Here is a 13,836-nt window from a genome sequence, read left to right as displayed (position 1 = left end):
CTTTTCATAATCAGCCCCAGATGAAAGTCTTAGTAACTGTAATACCACTACATACCATGCACAAGTTATCTTAATTTAGTATTCCTAGAAAGCAGAGCCTGGGACAAAAGTTTAAGGGTAACCCAGGGAGGCTGGATTGAGAGACGAGGAGACCCAATCAAGGAAATCAGGAGGGACAACACACAGATGAATTCTCAACTGGACAAAGATAAGTGTTGCTTAATATGAGACTGTCTGAGGGGCTACAGGAAATATTTCTTAGAAATATCCTTCTGAAGAAAGAAAGGGAGGTGTGTTGATTCATCCATTCCTCCCACATTGGTAAAATATTTGCCCCACAAATAATTAATCTTCTCAAGTCTAGGTTGTATGCGCATGAATTTCAAGTGAGTTCCATAGCAGAGATGGATGGGACAGCAACAGAAAAGGGGGGAAAACTCTAGAGAAGGAAGCTAGGAACACCCTGCACAGACCAACAAGAACTGCTGTTAGAAGCTGGTTTAGCACCTGTACAGAGCCAGCCACCACTGTTGTGGTGGAATAACAAAGATGAAGCCAGGGAAGAATCTGAAGAGTTTCTGACAATCTCTGTGACTCAGCAGTTGTACTCTTTGGTATCCACTCACCAGAAACACCTACGTGTGTGCCACATTATTTATAAAAGCCCCCAAATGGTAACAGGGCTTCCCTGGTGGTTCAGAGGTAACGATTCCACCTGCCAATGCAGGAGACATGGGTCGGGCAGATCCCCTGGAGAAGGAATGAAAACACACTCCGGTATTTTCACCTGGGAAATCTCACGGACAGAGGAGCCTGGTGAGCTGCAGTGCACGGGGTCGCAAAGAGTCGGACAGGACTTAGTGACTGAACAGCAACAACAACAAATGGTAACAACCCAAAGTCAGCGGATGAAGTGCAGAGCGATAATGTTCAACACAATAAGGCAGATAGAAAATAACATACGCTTGAATCAATTATTTGCCAACAAAGGTCTGTCTAGTCAAGGCTATGGTTTTTCCTGTGGTCATGTTTGGATGTGAGGGTTGGACTGAAGAAAGCTGAGCGCTGAAGAATTGATGGTTTTGAACTGTGGTGTTGGAGAAGACTCTTGAGAGTCCCTTGGACTGCAAGGAGATCCAACCAGTCCATTCTGAAGGAGATCAGCCCTGGGATTTCTTTGGAAGGAATGATGCTAAAGCTGAAACTCCAGTTCTTTGGCCACCTCATGTGAAGAGTTGATTCATTGGAAAAGACTCTGATGCTGGGAGGGATTGGGGGCAGGAGGAGAAGGGGGCGACAGAGGATGAGATGGCTGGATGGCATCACTGACTCGATGGATGTGAACTCCAGGAGTTGGTGATGGACAGGGAGGCCTGGCGTGCATGGGGTCGCAAAGAGTCAGACACTACTGGGCAACTGAACTGAACTGAGCTGATCTGAATCAATTTAGTTAAAAATGGAGGAGTTTAACCTAAGGTCTTAGCAGGTGGGGGCATAGTGGTTTCTTTGGGGGACAGAGAGTGTGTAGAGAGTGCTCTTGGCACTGCCTCTGCTCCCCGTTGGCGCCCTGGTGGAAACTGCAAGGGTCAGCTGCTACAGCCCCCAGTTGTCCCCTGTTACTTTGCCGAATGACAGTGTCCTTCCTGGGAGCTACACCTGTCTCCCCAAACCAGGCTGCAGCTGAAACAGTTGACACAGGGATGCAAAAGGCTAGTTCCTTTGCCTCAAGGTAGGACTAACTGTAATTCAGTTTTTGCTCCAGAATTCCTTGCCCATGAGACCAGAGCAAGCTCTGTCTGAGACTGCGTTCTTCAGCATTCTTTTGCTTTTTCCTGCTCTAAACTGTTTTTTCCCCTCCTCCTGAGAGCACTCCTCCCCCACTGAAGGCACCTAGAATCCCTGTTGCAGGCTCTTATTCTGGGGAACGAGCTAAGAGAGAGTTGAGCCATGATAGGACTGTGTGAGGGATACATACTGTCTTGTGAGATGCCTCCTGCATCTTTGGTTAAGACATAAAAACACTTACTGGTTTGACTCACTATTTGAAATTAATATAAGATCTTACTCATCAGTGGCCAAATGGCAATCCTTTAAATTGGCACTATTTGAAAGGGAGATTATTTTGAGTGTCCTCATCATAAACAGCTGTCATAACAGCACTTAGGGAGGATCAAATTGAAAGCAGGTGGCACCCTTGTAGCTGTAGATGGAGAGATATCCTTATCACCAGACACAGGACTCGCAGGACTTAGAAGCCTATATACACAAAATCGCGACTTCAGTTCACTGCTCCAAACCAAACTCTCCTTAGATTCTTCACTAAATTTCTTTGTCTTCTCAATTCCTCACAAATTTATTGTTTCTTTATCTTAAAAAGCTGCCTGCTGAGGTCTCATTTCTATGGCACCTCCTTGTGCATGCATTAAATGTCTTTTTCTTCTGTTAATCTCCCTCATGTCAAGTTTATTATTAGTGCTGCCACAAGGGCCCAAGAAGGGTAAGGGAGACATTTCACCCTCCTTGACACTGGTCATGTTTTGTTTCTTGAGCTGGGTGAGGGTTCCATGGAGTTATTAACTTTGTGATAGCACATTGATGGGAATATTTACATGTGCACTTTTCTGCAATTAGGCTGTATTTCAATATGAGAGGGACTTAGCCAAACGGAAGGTTATACTGCTGTCCAAATTGTTGACTTAGCTGCCTGCCTCAGAATCACGAATACCTCAAAATATTCCCAAGATTCTCTGCGTACTTGGAAGGCTGTGAACATTCTGGAATTCCCCTATGTCTCAGCACTAAAGAATCCGCCTGCAGTGCGGAGATGCAGGAGGCATGGGTTCAATCCCTGGGTTGGGAAGATCCCCTGAAGGCGAAAATGACAACCCACTCCAGAATTCTTGTCTGGAAAATCCCCTAGACAGAGAAGTCTGGTGGATTACAGTCCACAGGGTTGCAATGGGTGGGAAACGACTGAGGGAGTGAGCATGCAAACCCTGAGCACCCTCTGAGGTGAGCCTGAAGCTCACAGGGCTCAGAGGCTACCTACAGGACTCCTGTCTCCATTAACACCCTCCCAGCTCAGGCATGAGAAACTAGACAGTGTTCCTCTGGGAAAGCTAGTTGTGCAGCTTTAACAAAATCTAGAATCTTGATAGCTTAGCACAATGAACGTTTATTTCTTACGCAAAATCTACTGAGGTTTTGGGTGACTGTTCAGAGCGTTGGCCCAAGAATTCAGGCTTCTTCCACCTTGTGGAAACTCTCTCAAACTGTGCTTCTTCAGCAGCTTCCCCAGTGGCTTGGCAATAAAGAATCCTCCTGCAATGCAGGAGATGCAGGAGACACAGGCTCGATGTCTGGGTTGGGAAGATCCCTGGAGGAGATGGTCGCAAAGAGTCGGACACTGACGACTGGGCACGCATGCTTCTGCAGTCCCCACAGCGCTGGAGAAGTTTGCACCAGCATCCAGGGTTTCCATGCGGAAGTGACAGTGGTCACTTCTGGGCACACTCCACTGGCCAGGACTATCCAGGTGCCACTTCCCACCCCTCCCTTCCACATCTGCGGGGAACTGAACTGTGGAAAATATAATCCTTCCATGTACTCAGAAGGAGAGAAGAGGACAGGCCCTTAGAAAGCGCCGCCATGCTGTCCCTCAGCTTACCTAAAACCAATTTTGGAACCCTTATAAGGGCATGGAAAATTGATTCTCCCCCCTTCTGTATGATGTAAATTCCATGAGAATGGGGGAATATCTGAACTTTTCATCTATTCTCATTTCACACATGAGTATATTGCATATTTGCAATATTTCAAATTTGAAAATCTCCGTGTGACTTTAAAATCAGAAATAATAACATAACAAACATAATAGAAAGTTTAAGAAATAGTAGAGACAAGGATGGCTTTATTTCAAACGTAAAACACTTTATAACAAAGCTGTCCCTTGCATACCAGGATGGTAGTAGTGGTTGCTCATAGTTCTTGAATTGTTCTTCTTCTGGTGAAGGCTCATATCTCGTCTCTTTCTTTCTTGAGAGAAGACATCACTGAGAGTGTTTTCCACTATCAATGTCAGAGTCTTATATTTTCCAGAAGAGTTTCTCTCATTGTAAAACTGGCCCATATGAATCCATAAGTTATAAACCTGACCTTAGTTAGGCCTCATTTGTGGAACTAAATTACAGTAGTATATAAAAATTACATTCTAAATCACAAAAAAGTGCTGAATGAGGTATAAATGAGATTATAATTTAAAATAAGATTATACTTAATAACTTTATTTTATTTAGATATATGGCTCTTCATGGAGAAGGAAATGGCAACCCACTCCAGTATTCTTGCCTGGAGAATCCCATGAACAAAGGAGCCTGGTGGGCTACAGTCCATGAGGTCACAAAGAGTCGGACATGACTGAGCGACTAACACAACACATGGCTCTTTAGGAAACACTTTCCCTTGTGAAACATATTTTTCTGTTTAACCTTGTAAACATTGGTCAATTTTTTCTGCAGTTGAACCAGCTATTAGCTTTTAGAAGAGTCAAAATTCTCTTAGTTTTGGGATCAAATTTGTATTGCCTTTTTCCATGGAAGAAGTAGAAAAATCCTAGAAGTCAAACAAAGGAGACATTATATTATACAAATGATTTCTAGGTTTAACCTGAACTATTAAAAAAATCCAAGTCATTTGTAAGAATAAATATTTTCTGTATTTTCTGTTCTAAATAACAATACTGATGACATTCTGTGGCAACAAAATAGAGGAGTGTATAAACTCACTTACCGCCTTTCTGGAAAACAGCATCAACTTTGTTGCCAATTCCAGGAAAGTCTTCTTCTATCATTTTGGGATAACCTGCATCCATGGACTGTTTATATTCATCATACCTGGTCAAAAAATAATTGGAATGTCAGAACTATTTGTTAAAGATATGAGGAATTCATCAGCAAGAACGTAATAAAAACTTTTTCACAGATTATGTATAAAATGGAAGGTGAGATGAGGTGAGTAGGATGCTGGGTGGACTAGAAAATTTAAAAGGTCGCTCTGAATTATAACACCTAATTCTAATTTCTCCAGTGGGTGCCAAACTAATGTTGAATGCAATGGAAGATAAGTTCCTGGTGGCTGCAGCAGTTCTATGAAGATGAATGCCCTTCTCTTCACATTATCTTTCTCAATTCAGGCTCACATTCTTCCTGGATTTCTAGGACAGATATGATCATTACTGGTCAACAGACTTTGCAACTAGACAAGCTACTGCCATTCACAGCAAAGGCAGCCAGCCAAGACAATATGAGACTCATCTCTTAAATGATTCAATCTAGTAACTTCTACATAGAAACAACAGGTATCCTCCCATGTTCTGCACCCAGTCTTTACCTCCAGCATTTGTTGGCAACAAAGAAGTATGTTTTCCCAGTATCTTCCTCAGAAACAGCAGCATCGATGCTCTTCACCGTTCTTGGAAAGCCAAAGGATCTGTAGATGTCCCTAGGGTATCCGCGGAGCACATCCTGCCCCCTAACAGCCCAGTACTTGTTACCTGCCAATCAAGAAATCGGGATGAAAACCCTTGCCAAGGGCACCAGTAGACAGGAAGCAGATCTCCAGCTAAATGCTTGCTCTCATGTGCGAGGGCAGTGTCCCTGCTGCACATCAGAATCATTTAGGGAGATTTTTATGTTTTTTCTAAATACTGATGCTGATATCCTACTCCAGACCAATTAAATTAGTATATTTAAGTTTTTTTTTTTTTCCCTGGATGATTCTAATCTGTAGCGAGCTTTGGGAATGACTAGTTTATGGAGCTGGGGACCTCTTTCCAAAGTTCAAACAACTAAAGAGTTCATTATGCCGCCACAGGGATAGAAATCTTTGCTTCTCCAGGTTGCCCACAGGCTGCAGAAGTTCACCCCAAGGTATCCTAAAGGCCAGAGGGTTGTAATGACTCACAGTCTGTAATGACTTGAGACCCTGGGTAGAAATCATTACATCTAACTTGAAGATGGTTCCAAATCCTTATATTTAGGCTGTGTCCAGATTCTGCACGTTTCACTCAGTAAGTGAAGTGAAAGTTGCTCAGTCGTGTCTCACTTTTTGTGACCCCATGAACTATAGAGTCCATGGAATTCTCCACGTCAGAATACTGGAAAGGGTAGCCTTTTCCTGCTCCAATACTTAGTAAACCCCAAGTCAAATAAAACTGGTCTTACATCTTGAAGCCAGCATTGTTCTTATTGCACAAATCTTATTTATCCCTCGATGTTGGGGGGGGGCAGTTTGAAACTTTGTGTATCTAAAATCCTATTTATTTTCATTCTAAAAGAGCTAGAAAGTGCATTTCAAAGTTTATTGCCCATCTGAATTGTTTCCAGTTCTTCGCCTTGAGAGTATTACTGAGTCAGGTGTCTTAACGTTTGTCTATACTATGCCAAACATATTTGCAGAAAAACTGTTATTTGGCATAGTGTTGTCAAAGTAAGGAGCTGATCATTGGATTGGGGTTTTATTTTGATAGAATAAAAAAGTTTGCCTTATTCAATTTGCGGTAATTAATGACTTTTCACACTTTAATGTGCATATGAGTTGCCTGGGAATCTTGGTAACATTCAAGAAGGTCTGGAGTAAGATCTGATGACATAGATGGACTTTGGGGCCTTATGCTGTGGGGCCTTATTCTGTGATTCTGTGATGCTCACAGACCTGGGACAGCGTCAGCACAGCTGGTCTGTGAGGCATACTCTGATGGCAAGGCTGCAGCACCCCTATCTGGCTGTTGTGAGGCAGCTTCTCCTTTCAGGAAAGCAACTTGCAGAAAACAGGCTCTAGGAAACCAAGCGACTCCACTGTTCCTCTCAGTTTTGTTCTTGGACAGCCCAGGGAGAAGGAGAGGTTTTAAAATACATAGTTTGCACAGAAAATCCTTTCGTAAGTCCAGATTCATAAACAAGCCAGGAAATCTGTGTCTCAATTTTTTTCCCTTAGAAATGCACTCTGCAATTCTTAGCTAAGGTGATGGACTCCCACTGATATGGTATGACTGCTCAGTTTGTCAAAGTCCATGGAAAGAAAGTTGGTAGTAATCTCATACATGAGCCCCAAAGCAGAAGAAAACTTAATTGGTAAAAGTGAAAGTGAAGTCGCTCAGTCGTGTCCGACTCTGTGACCTCGTGGACTGTAGCCCACCAAGCTCCTCTGTCCATGGGATTTTCCAGGCAAGAATACTGGAGTGGGCTGCCATTCGCTTCTCCAGGGGATCTTCCCACCCAGGGATCGAACCTGGGTCTCCTGCATTGCAGGCAAATGCTTTACCCTCTGAGCCACCAGGGAAGCCCCAACTGGTAAAAACTGAAAGCTAACTGGACAGAGGAGCCTGGCAGACTACAATCCATGGGGCCACAAAAGAGTCAGACGTGACTTAGTGACTAAAGAACAACAAAAATTGAACGTATTACCTTTGAAAAACCGGACCTCATCCCTGGCGGCAACCTCATAAGCAGCATGAAGTCCATTTGGGAGATGCGGCCAGAAAATAGAAATGAAATTGAGCTCAACGTCTGCGTAGAAGGGATTTGTGCGCATGTAGAACCTAATTTGAAAAAAAAAAAAGATTTTGATCAAATACATAGCAAGTTCTGGTGTCATCCAGGCCCTTCTATGGCTGGCACTGGTGGCTTGTGGGTTAGTGTTTAACATGTAGCTCTCCAAAGTGGAGGTGGAGAGAAGTTCTGGTCTGTAGCCTTTGCTTACTTTCTTGGTGGAAATACTCCAACCACTGCAGATTTCAACAGATTTGAAGTGGTACCTCACTGTATAGTATTTCCCCCATACAGGCATAAGCCATCTCAGGAATATAAATAAACAGAAAAATATAGCAAAATAATTGCAAAGGGATACAAAGGGATGGGGCCTTCCCTGGTGGCTCAGAAGCTAAAGAATCTACCTGCAACAGAGGAGACCTGAGTTTGGTCCCTAGGCTGGAAAGATCCCCTGGAGAAAGAATGGCTACCCACTCCAGTATTCTTGCCTGGAGAATTCCATGGACAGAGGAGCCTGGCAGGCCAGGGCTACAGTCCACAGGGTCACAGAGTTGGACATGACTGAGTGACTAACACACATGCACACACACACACACACACACACACACACATACACCCAAAGGGATGAGTTATAATTATTTTTAGTACCTTTGGTTTAAATATAATTTTAAATTAATATAATTAAACTTTTAATAATGCTGTTTAACAACCAGCTTGCAAAATTCTCCAATGGAACTGACTAGAACACAACACTAGCATTCTGCATTTCGTACACACTCCACCTACTTAATGCCCTACCTCACAGAAATCCTGTAAGAGATTACAAGAGATTCCATCTCACAGATTAGAAATTGAGGTCAGGGGGGCAGAGGGAGGTGTCCAAGGCCATGCAACTGATAAGAGGCAAAGGGTAGTTTAAACCTTAGCCATTCCCTGTGTGCTCCTGTGACCGGCAGTTCACAAAGTTGGTTCTGCAGTCCCACGTGTGCTAAGTCATTTCAGTCATGTCCGACTCTGCCTATTATTTGTTAATGACAAAGTTGACTCTATGGTCCACAGGGACTGGGGTAAAGACAAAGCATCAACTGCCATGTGGATCCGCAGGGCTGACTCTGGCCTTCTTGATTCAGTGGCCTCTGCCTGCCTGTGAGACCTGGGGCAGGCCAGTCGCCGTCACTGTTTCTTGCTGTCCATGTCTCCACGACTTGGTGACATCTAAATGACCTCAGTGTCCTCTCAGGTCTTGCGGACTAGACTCATCCTTGTTCTTTGGGGTCGTCCCTCAAGTACTTGCTTTGATGAGATGTCCTGCTGTACTGAGAGGAAAGTGGTATCTTTCCTAGCACTCGCCAGCACTGAGCCACCCCCTGAGTATATCCGTCCTTATCTCTTAAACTTGAGATAGTAAAGCACAGGCTAGGAAGCAGAAGGAGCTGACTCTCCTGCCTTCTGGGGTAGCTATGATTGTAACTCAGTAGAACAGCACTTCAAGAGGAGAGCGAGGAGAAGCCTTTTAAAGCACCCCTACTTTCTATGCATGCTGGGCTGTGCAGTTCAGAAGAAGACTGTTACTATTTTCCTGGTCCTTTAGGAATCAGAACTGTATGCAGAGCAGCCCTACTCCTTGCATGCAAGGGGACCCTAGACTTCTCAAGGTCTCATGCTGCCTAGGGAGCTCTGGGACCCTCCTCTGAGGATGGAAACTCACTGTGACCATCCATTCCCCACCCCCTGGGGCCAGGACCTCATGCTTCTGGGGGTTCTCCCTGCGCCTACCCCTCTTTGCCCCCTCCCAGGGTTGGGGGCACAGAGACTTGTTCTGACCACAGGCTTTGGAACGGCTATCTCTTCCAAGATGATACTTAAAAGGGGTCTACACAGCATGATGGTGCTGTGAAAAGAACCAATTTCTCCTAACAAAATTCTGATGTAATTAACCATCCCAAAGAGTGACAAAAATGGGAAGAGGCCTGAAGCAGAGGTCAGAAGACTGATTCTGCTCTGCTGCCAGTGAACTCGGTATCCTGAGGATCTCTTTCTTTCTCTCTGCTTTACTTTACCGATCTGTAAAATGGAATTATATTTACTGAGTGCTACTTCAGTGGTAATTTTTCTGAGAATCAAGTGACAGAATACATACTGGGAAAAAAAGTTGTTAAAAATTCATTATGTTGTGCAAGAGCAAGCTATTGTTTATACTTAATTATAACTATAATTATTTATATAAACAAATGTAATAAATAATATGCGAAACATAGTAGTAGCCCATATAGCCCCATAGTAGTGAGTCCTATTATTATCACAAATACAAAATGCAAAGAAGAACTGTTGTCTTACCGGTCTTTGAAGAACATCACTTCTCCCCGAATTGTAGTTATAGCATCAAAAGTTAGCTTGCTATCACACACTTCTGGGGTTTGTGGGCCGACTGGCTGAGTAGGATTTTGGGAAGGTCCTAAAGGAACAAGAGATCTGAAGTTAGTTCTGCCTGGCTTTGGAAAACTACATAGCCAATGAAAGCTTCTTAAAAGATAAGGCAATGGATGTTCTAAGGACCCCTTGTCCATACTGTTTTTCTTTATACTCACCATAGATGGCCTGGATCCCATCAATGTCATCCTGAGCAAGCTGAACATCACCACTGAAGATGTAACTGGGGTACATCAGGGCCCCAATGTCAGTAGAATGAGAAAGTCCAAGGGAATGTCCAAATTCATGAGCTGCCACCCGATACAAGTTATAATCTAAAAGGGACAATAAACCCATTTGCAATTATTTGAAATGTTTTCAGTTTTGAGACATTTAATTAAGAAGTAATCTACAACTGTACAAGGATTAATGTTTTATTTTATCTGTAGCTTTTTGAAATCTATAAATTGTTTTTTTCTGAAAGGTGAGAAGGATACATTCATTAATAGTGAAGAGATTACATGCTCAGGCATGTCTGACTCTTTGCGTCCCTACGGACTGCAGCTTGCTAGGCTCCCCTGTCCATGGGATTTCCCAGGCAAGAATACTGGCGTGGGTTGCCATTTCCTTCTCCAGGGATCTCTGTGACCCAAGGATTGAACCCAAGTCTCCTGTATTTGGCAGGTGGGTTCTTCACCACTGAGCTATCTGGGAAACCAGTGAAGAGATTAGTTAAAACGTGAATTCTATGATTACAATTAAAGAGCAAATTCAGTCAACCAGGGCTCTAGCACAGATTAGTCAATCTTGTCAGTGGTGATATGGCATATATTATTTCACTGAGAAGCAATATTCTTCTATAAACAATTTTTTCCCTACTTATTGACTGATAGATGCTTAATGCTGGAAATTTTAGAAAAAATATATAGTATCTCCTCCCTTAACTTCTAGATATCTTAATAACATTGTTACACTTTGGTGTGTTTCCAGTAAAAAAAGATTCTGTGTAGATGCCCACAAGGAAAACATTAATATTTTCAACACTTTCTCAATAGAAACTTCAGAGTAGCCCATTTGTAACCAATAAGATAGCTTTACTAACAGAAGGAATTCTCTTATATTTTCTAAATGAGTTGTTAATTTTCCAAGTGGTAGCAGCAAAGTACCTATTTCTATTAACGCATTCTTTCAGTTAAATCAACCAATATTACAATGAACTGAGAAGGTGGGAGGAGGGGGGAGGGTTGAGAGAGGCAAAACAAGCTGACTTACTTTGGAAATCATTGGTCCACCTTTCATCATCATCAAAATGAGCGTCTCCTCCGATATTTGCACCTGGTTGAAAAGCATGAGCAAGGTTTCCACCAGGTCCGTCAAAGGGAGAATTGTCACGATGATCTGCAAGAAACAGAATTCATCAGATGTTTCTCTAGATTCTTACTTAGTTTAACCCAGGAGAGTAAGCATTAACTTTGCTAAGAGGCCAACAGATTTGTAGCAAATGAGATCTTGTTTCCTTCTTAAGTCTGTAAAATCAACACTCTTTTTTAAACAAGGAAATCTATCTACAAAGCTGAAGAGATTCAAGGGCAAGGGGAAGTTAAGGTAAGAATACTTTCGTGCTACAAAAAGACCTTACCTCCCCTGACAAAGGATATCATTATGTCCGCTTGACCCTCAGAGACCTTGGTGAAGGTCAAGGGTGTGACATTGCTCCAGAGTTGAAAGGCTTTCTCAATGGCTTGGTCCACATCTGCTCTTGACAGGTCTGGGGTGTAATTCTCAATCCTTCAAGTGAAATAAAACACAGACCCATCAGATTTCATTTCTCATGGCTCTGATGGGAAAGAGCGTTCCCACTCCGGTGCTCAATCTGATTACCTGTAGGTCAAGTTTGTGTTCTCCCAACGAGGATTTCCTGGAGTAAGAACAAACTGAGTCACGTCGGGCACCCCACATCTGGGCTGCTTCATCACATTCAGAGTTTCAGCATCTGGTTTCCCAGTCACTCTCAGCCCGAAGAATTTTTGCATTTGCTTCAGCTTTTCAGTTATGAGGCCACCGTTTCTCTGCCTTTCAACTTTCTTCCCATCACTGTTCAGGTTGTAGTAATTTTCCAGGTATTTCTGATGAACGATAAAATTATCAAAACACTGAATGGGAAATCCTCCAGTTTTACTAAATACTGATGGTTTATACTGTCATACCTGACACAAAGAACTACGTTTAAAGGTTCCACTTAGGTTGCATGGTCCTTATTATCCTTATTGTTGGTGGAAACTCATTTTGGAGTAGAATTCTTCCTACCACTATTTACTATGAAGTCAGAATTACAATTTTATAGAGACATATTTGTATATTATTTCTTTAGTTCCCTATCACTTTTAACTGGAAAATGAGAGTCTATGCACAGCTAGATACATCTGTGGGGAGAATATGCTTTCTGGCAAAAATCTCTCTTTGTAGGAAATCCATCCTTAAATAAACTCTATTATACCATTACTGGGGGCTTCACTCATAGCTCAGACAGTAAAGAATCCAGCTGCAATGCAGGAATCTGCCCACAATGCAGGAGTCCACCTGCAATGCAGGAGACCTGGCTTCGATTCCTGGGTCAGGAATATCCCCTGGGGAAGATAATGGCAACCCATGTCAGTATGCTCATTGGGGGAAGCCCATGGACAGAGGAGCCTGGTGGTCTCCAGTTCATGGGGTCACGAAGAGTTGGACACGAATTAGTTACTAAATCACCACCAGAACTGCATACTGATACTATTCTGTTATATTGTGGAAAACCACAAATAAGTCTTTTGCGTCTTAGGCATGTGAAGTTCAGCATTTACCTGCACCGTCTCCACATCTTGTTCTGAAGTCGCTGCTGGGAAGCCGTGGGACCCTGCACCCCAGAGTAGCAGCAGCAGCAGAGGCAGTCTGGGCATGCTGGTCTCTGCCTTCCTTCTCAGCTTAAGGAATCTGATAGCTCCTACTTCTCTGCTGCTCCAGTGTCTCAACTAGGAAGCTCCCTCTTTATATACAGGTTCTGGAACTTCCAGGAAGCCAGCAGCTGTCTGACTCATATTTCATAACATCCTTTGATTAGCTATGAGCAATCATCACAAACGGTGACTCCAAGCAGAATATCTGGGGTCGTTTGGTGTTGCAATCTTCATTACTATCAAACAGGACGTGGGCTAAGGAGACGTATCCACCATGTAAACAATTGTTTTCTCCAATTCATTTCTATCCTGTTTGAGAGAGACCTTCTTATATACACAGATCACAGAGTACTCCACGGACTTAAAAAATAAATAAATAAATAGCAGGCTTTGCTACTTGATTCTGCTGGTTATAAAGTGCTCTGGGTACACACACACCTTGGTTTCCAAGCAAAGGGCAAAACTGCTGACATGTATGCCCTACAGCTGCTCGGCACATGCACAGACAGGCACTCATTTGTGGGTGGCTCTCCTGGGTTCCCTAGTGGCCTAGATGGTAAAGAATCTGCCTGTGATGCAGGAGACCCAGATTCCATCTCTGGGTCAGGAAGATCCCTTGGAGAAGAGAATGGCTACCCACTCCAGTATTCCTGCTTGGAGAATCCCATGTACAAAGGAGCCGGGCAGGCTACAGTCCATGGGGTTACAAAGACTCGGACATGAATTAACACTCACATTTTCTTCTGAGTTCAGAGGAGTTTCTTTCCATCTTTGCTAAACTGCCTTGTACACTATTTCATAGCACCATAGTTTCCCTTAATCTTCATTCAGGCCCAGGATTTGAGAATCTGGCCTGAGAAGACCCCCATCCACAGGTGGGGTATGTGGTAACTCCCTACCGGGTGTAGACACTGCCCAGCAGGATCACAGGACGAGTGGAATCC

The 13,836-nt window shown here is 43.3% G+C and overlaps 1 protein-coding gene across 1 annotated transcript; it reads right to left on the bottom strand.

The window, feature by feature from the left end:
• Positions 1–3,890: 3,890 nt before the first annotated feature.
• MMP1 (matrix metallopeptidase 1) lies at positions 3,891–12,960 on the bottom strand. The gene is made up of 10 exons (XM_012095308.4): positions 12,800–12,960; positions 11,838–12,082; positions 11,596–11,744; positions 11,229–11,354; positions 10,136–10,291; positions 9,885–10,002; positions 7,464–7,597; positions 5,389–5,551; positions 4,789–4,892; positions 3,891–4,611 (listed from the first exon to the last, which is right to left on the bottom strand). Exons 1-10 carry the CDS (start codon positions 12,893–12,895, stop codon positions 4,502–4,504), a joined length of 1,401 nt encoding a protein of 466 aa, XP_011950698.1. The 5' UTR covers positions 12,896–12,960; the 3' UTR covers positions 3,891–4,501.
• Positions 12,961–13,836: the final 876 nt, after the last annotated feature.

The sequence above is a fragment of the Ovis aries genome, chromosome 15 (assembly GCF_016772045.2).
Source record: "Ovis aries strain OAR_USU_Benz2616 breed Rambouillet chromosome 15, ARS-UI_Ramb_v3.0, whole genome shotgun sequence".
NCBI lineage: Eukaryota > Metazoa > Chordata > Mammalia > Artiodactyla > Bovidae > Ovis > Ovis aries.
Note: the sequence above shows the minus strand (reverse complement) of the source record. Positions and strands in the feature narration are given on the sequence as shown.

What these genes read in the sequence shown, in the direction of transcription:
- MMP1 (XM_012095308.4), bottom strand. Translation starts at nt 12,895, where the DNA reads ATGCCCAGACTGCCTCTGCTGCTGCTGCTACTCTGGGGTGCAGGGTCC. An exon ending in GTTGCCAACAAATGCTGGAG is followed by an intron (nt 4,893 to 5,388) that starts GTAAAGACTGGG and finishes TTTTTTGACCAG; the next exon opens with GTATGATGAATATAAACAGT. An exon ending in TGCTGTTTTCCAGAAAGGCG is followed by an intron (nt 4,612 to 4,788) that starts GTAAGTGAGTTT and finishes TTTGACTTCTAG; the next exon opens with GATTTTTCTACTTCTTCCAT.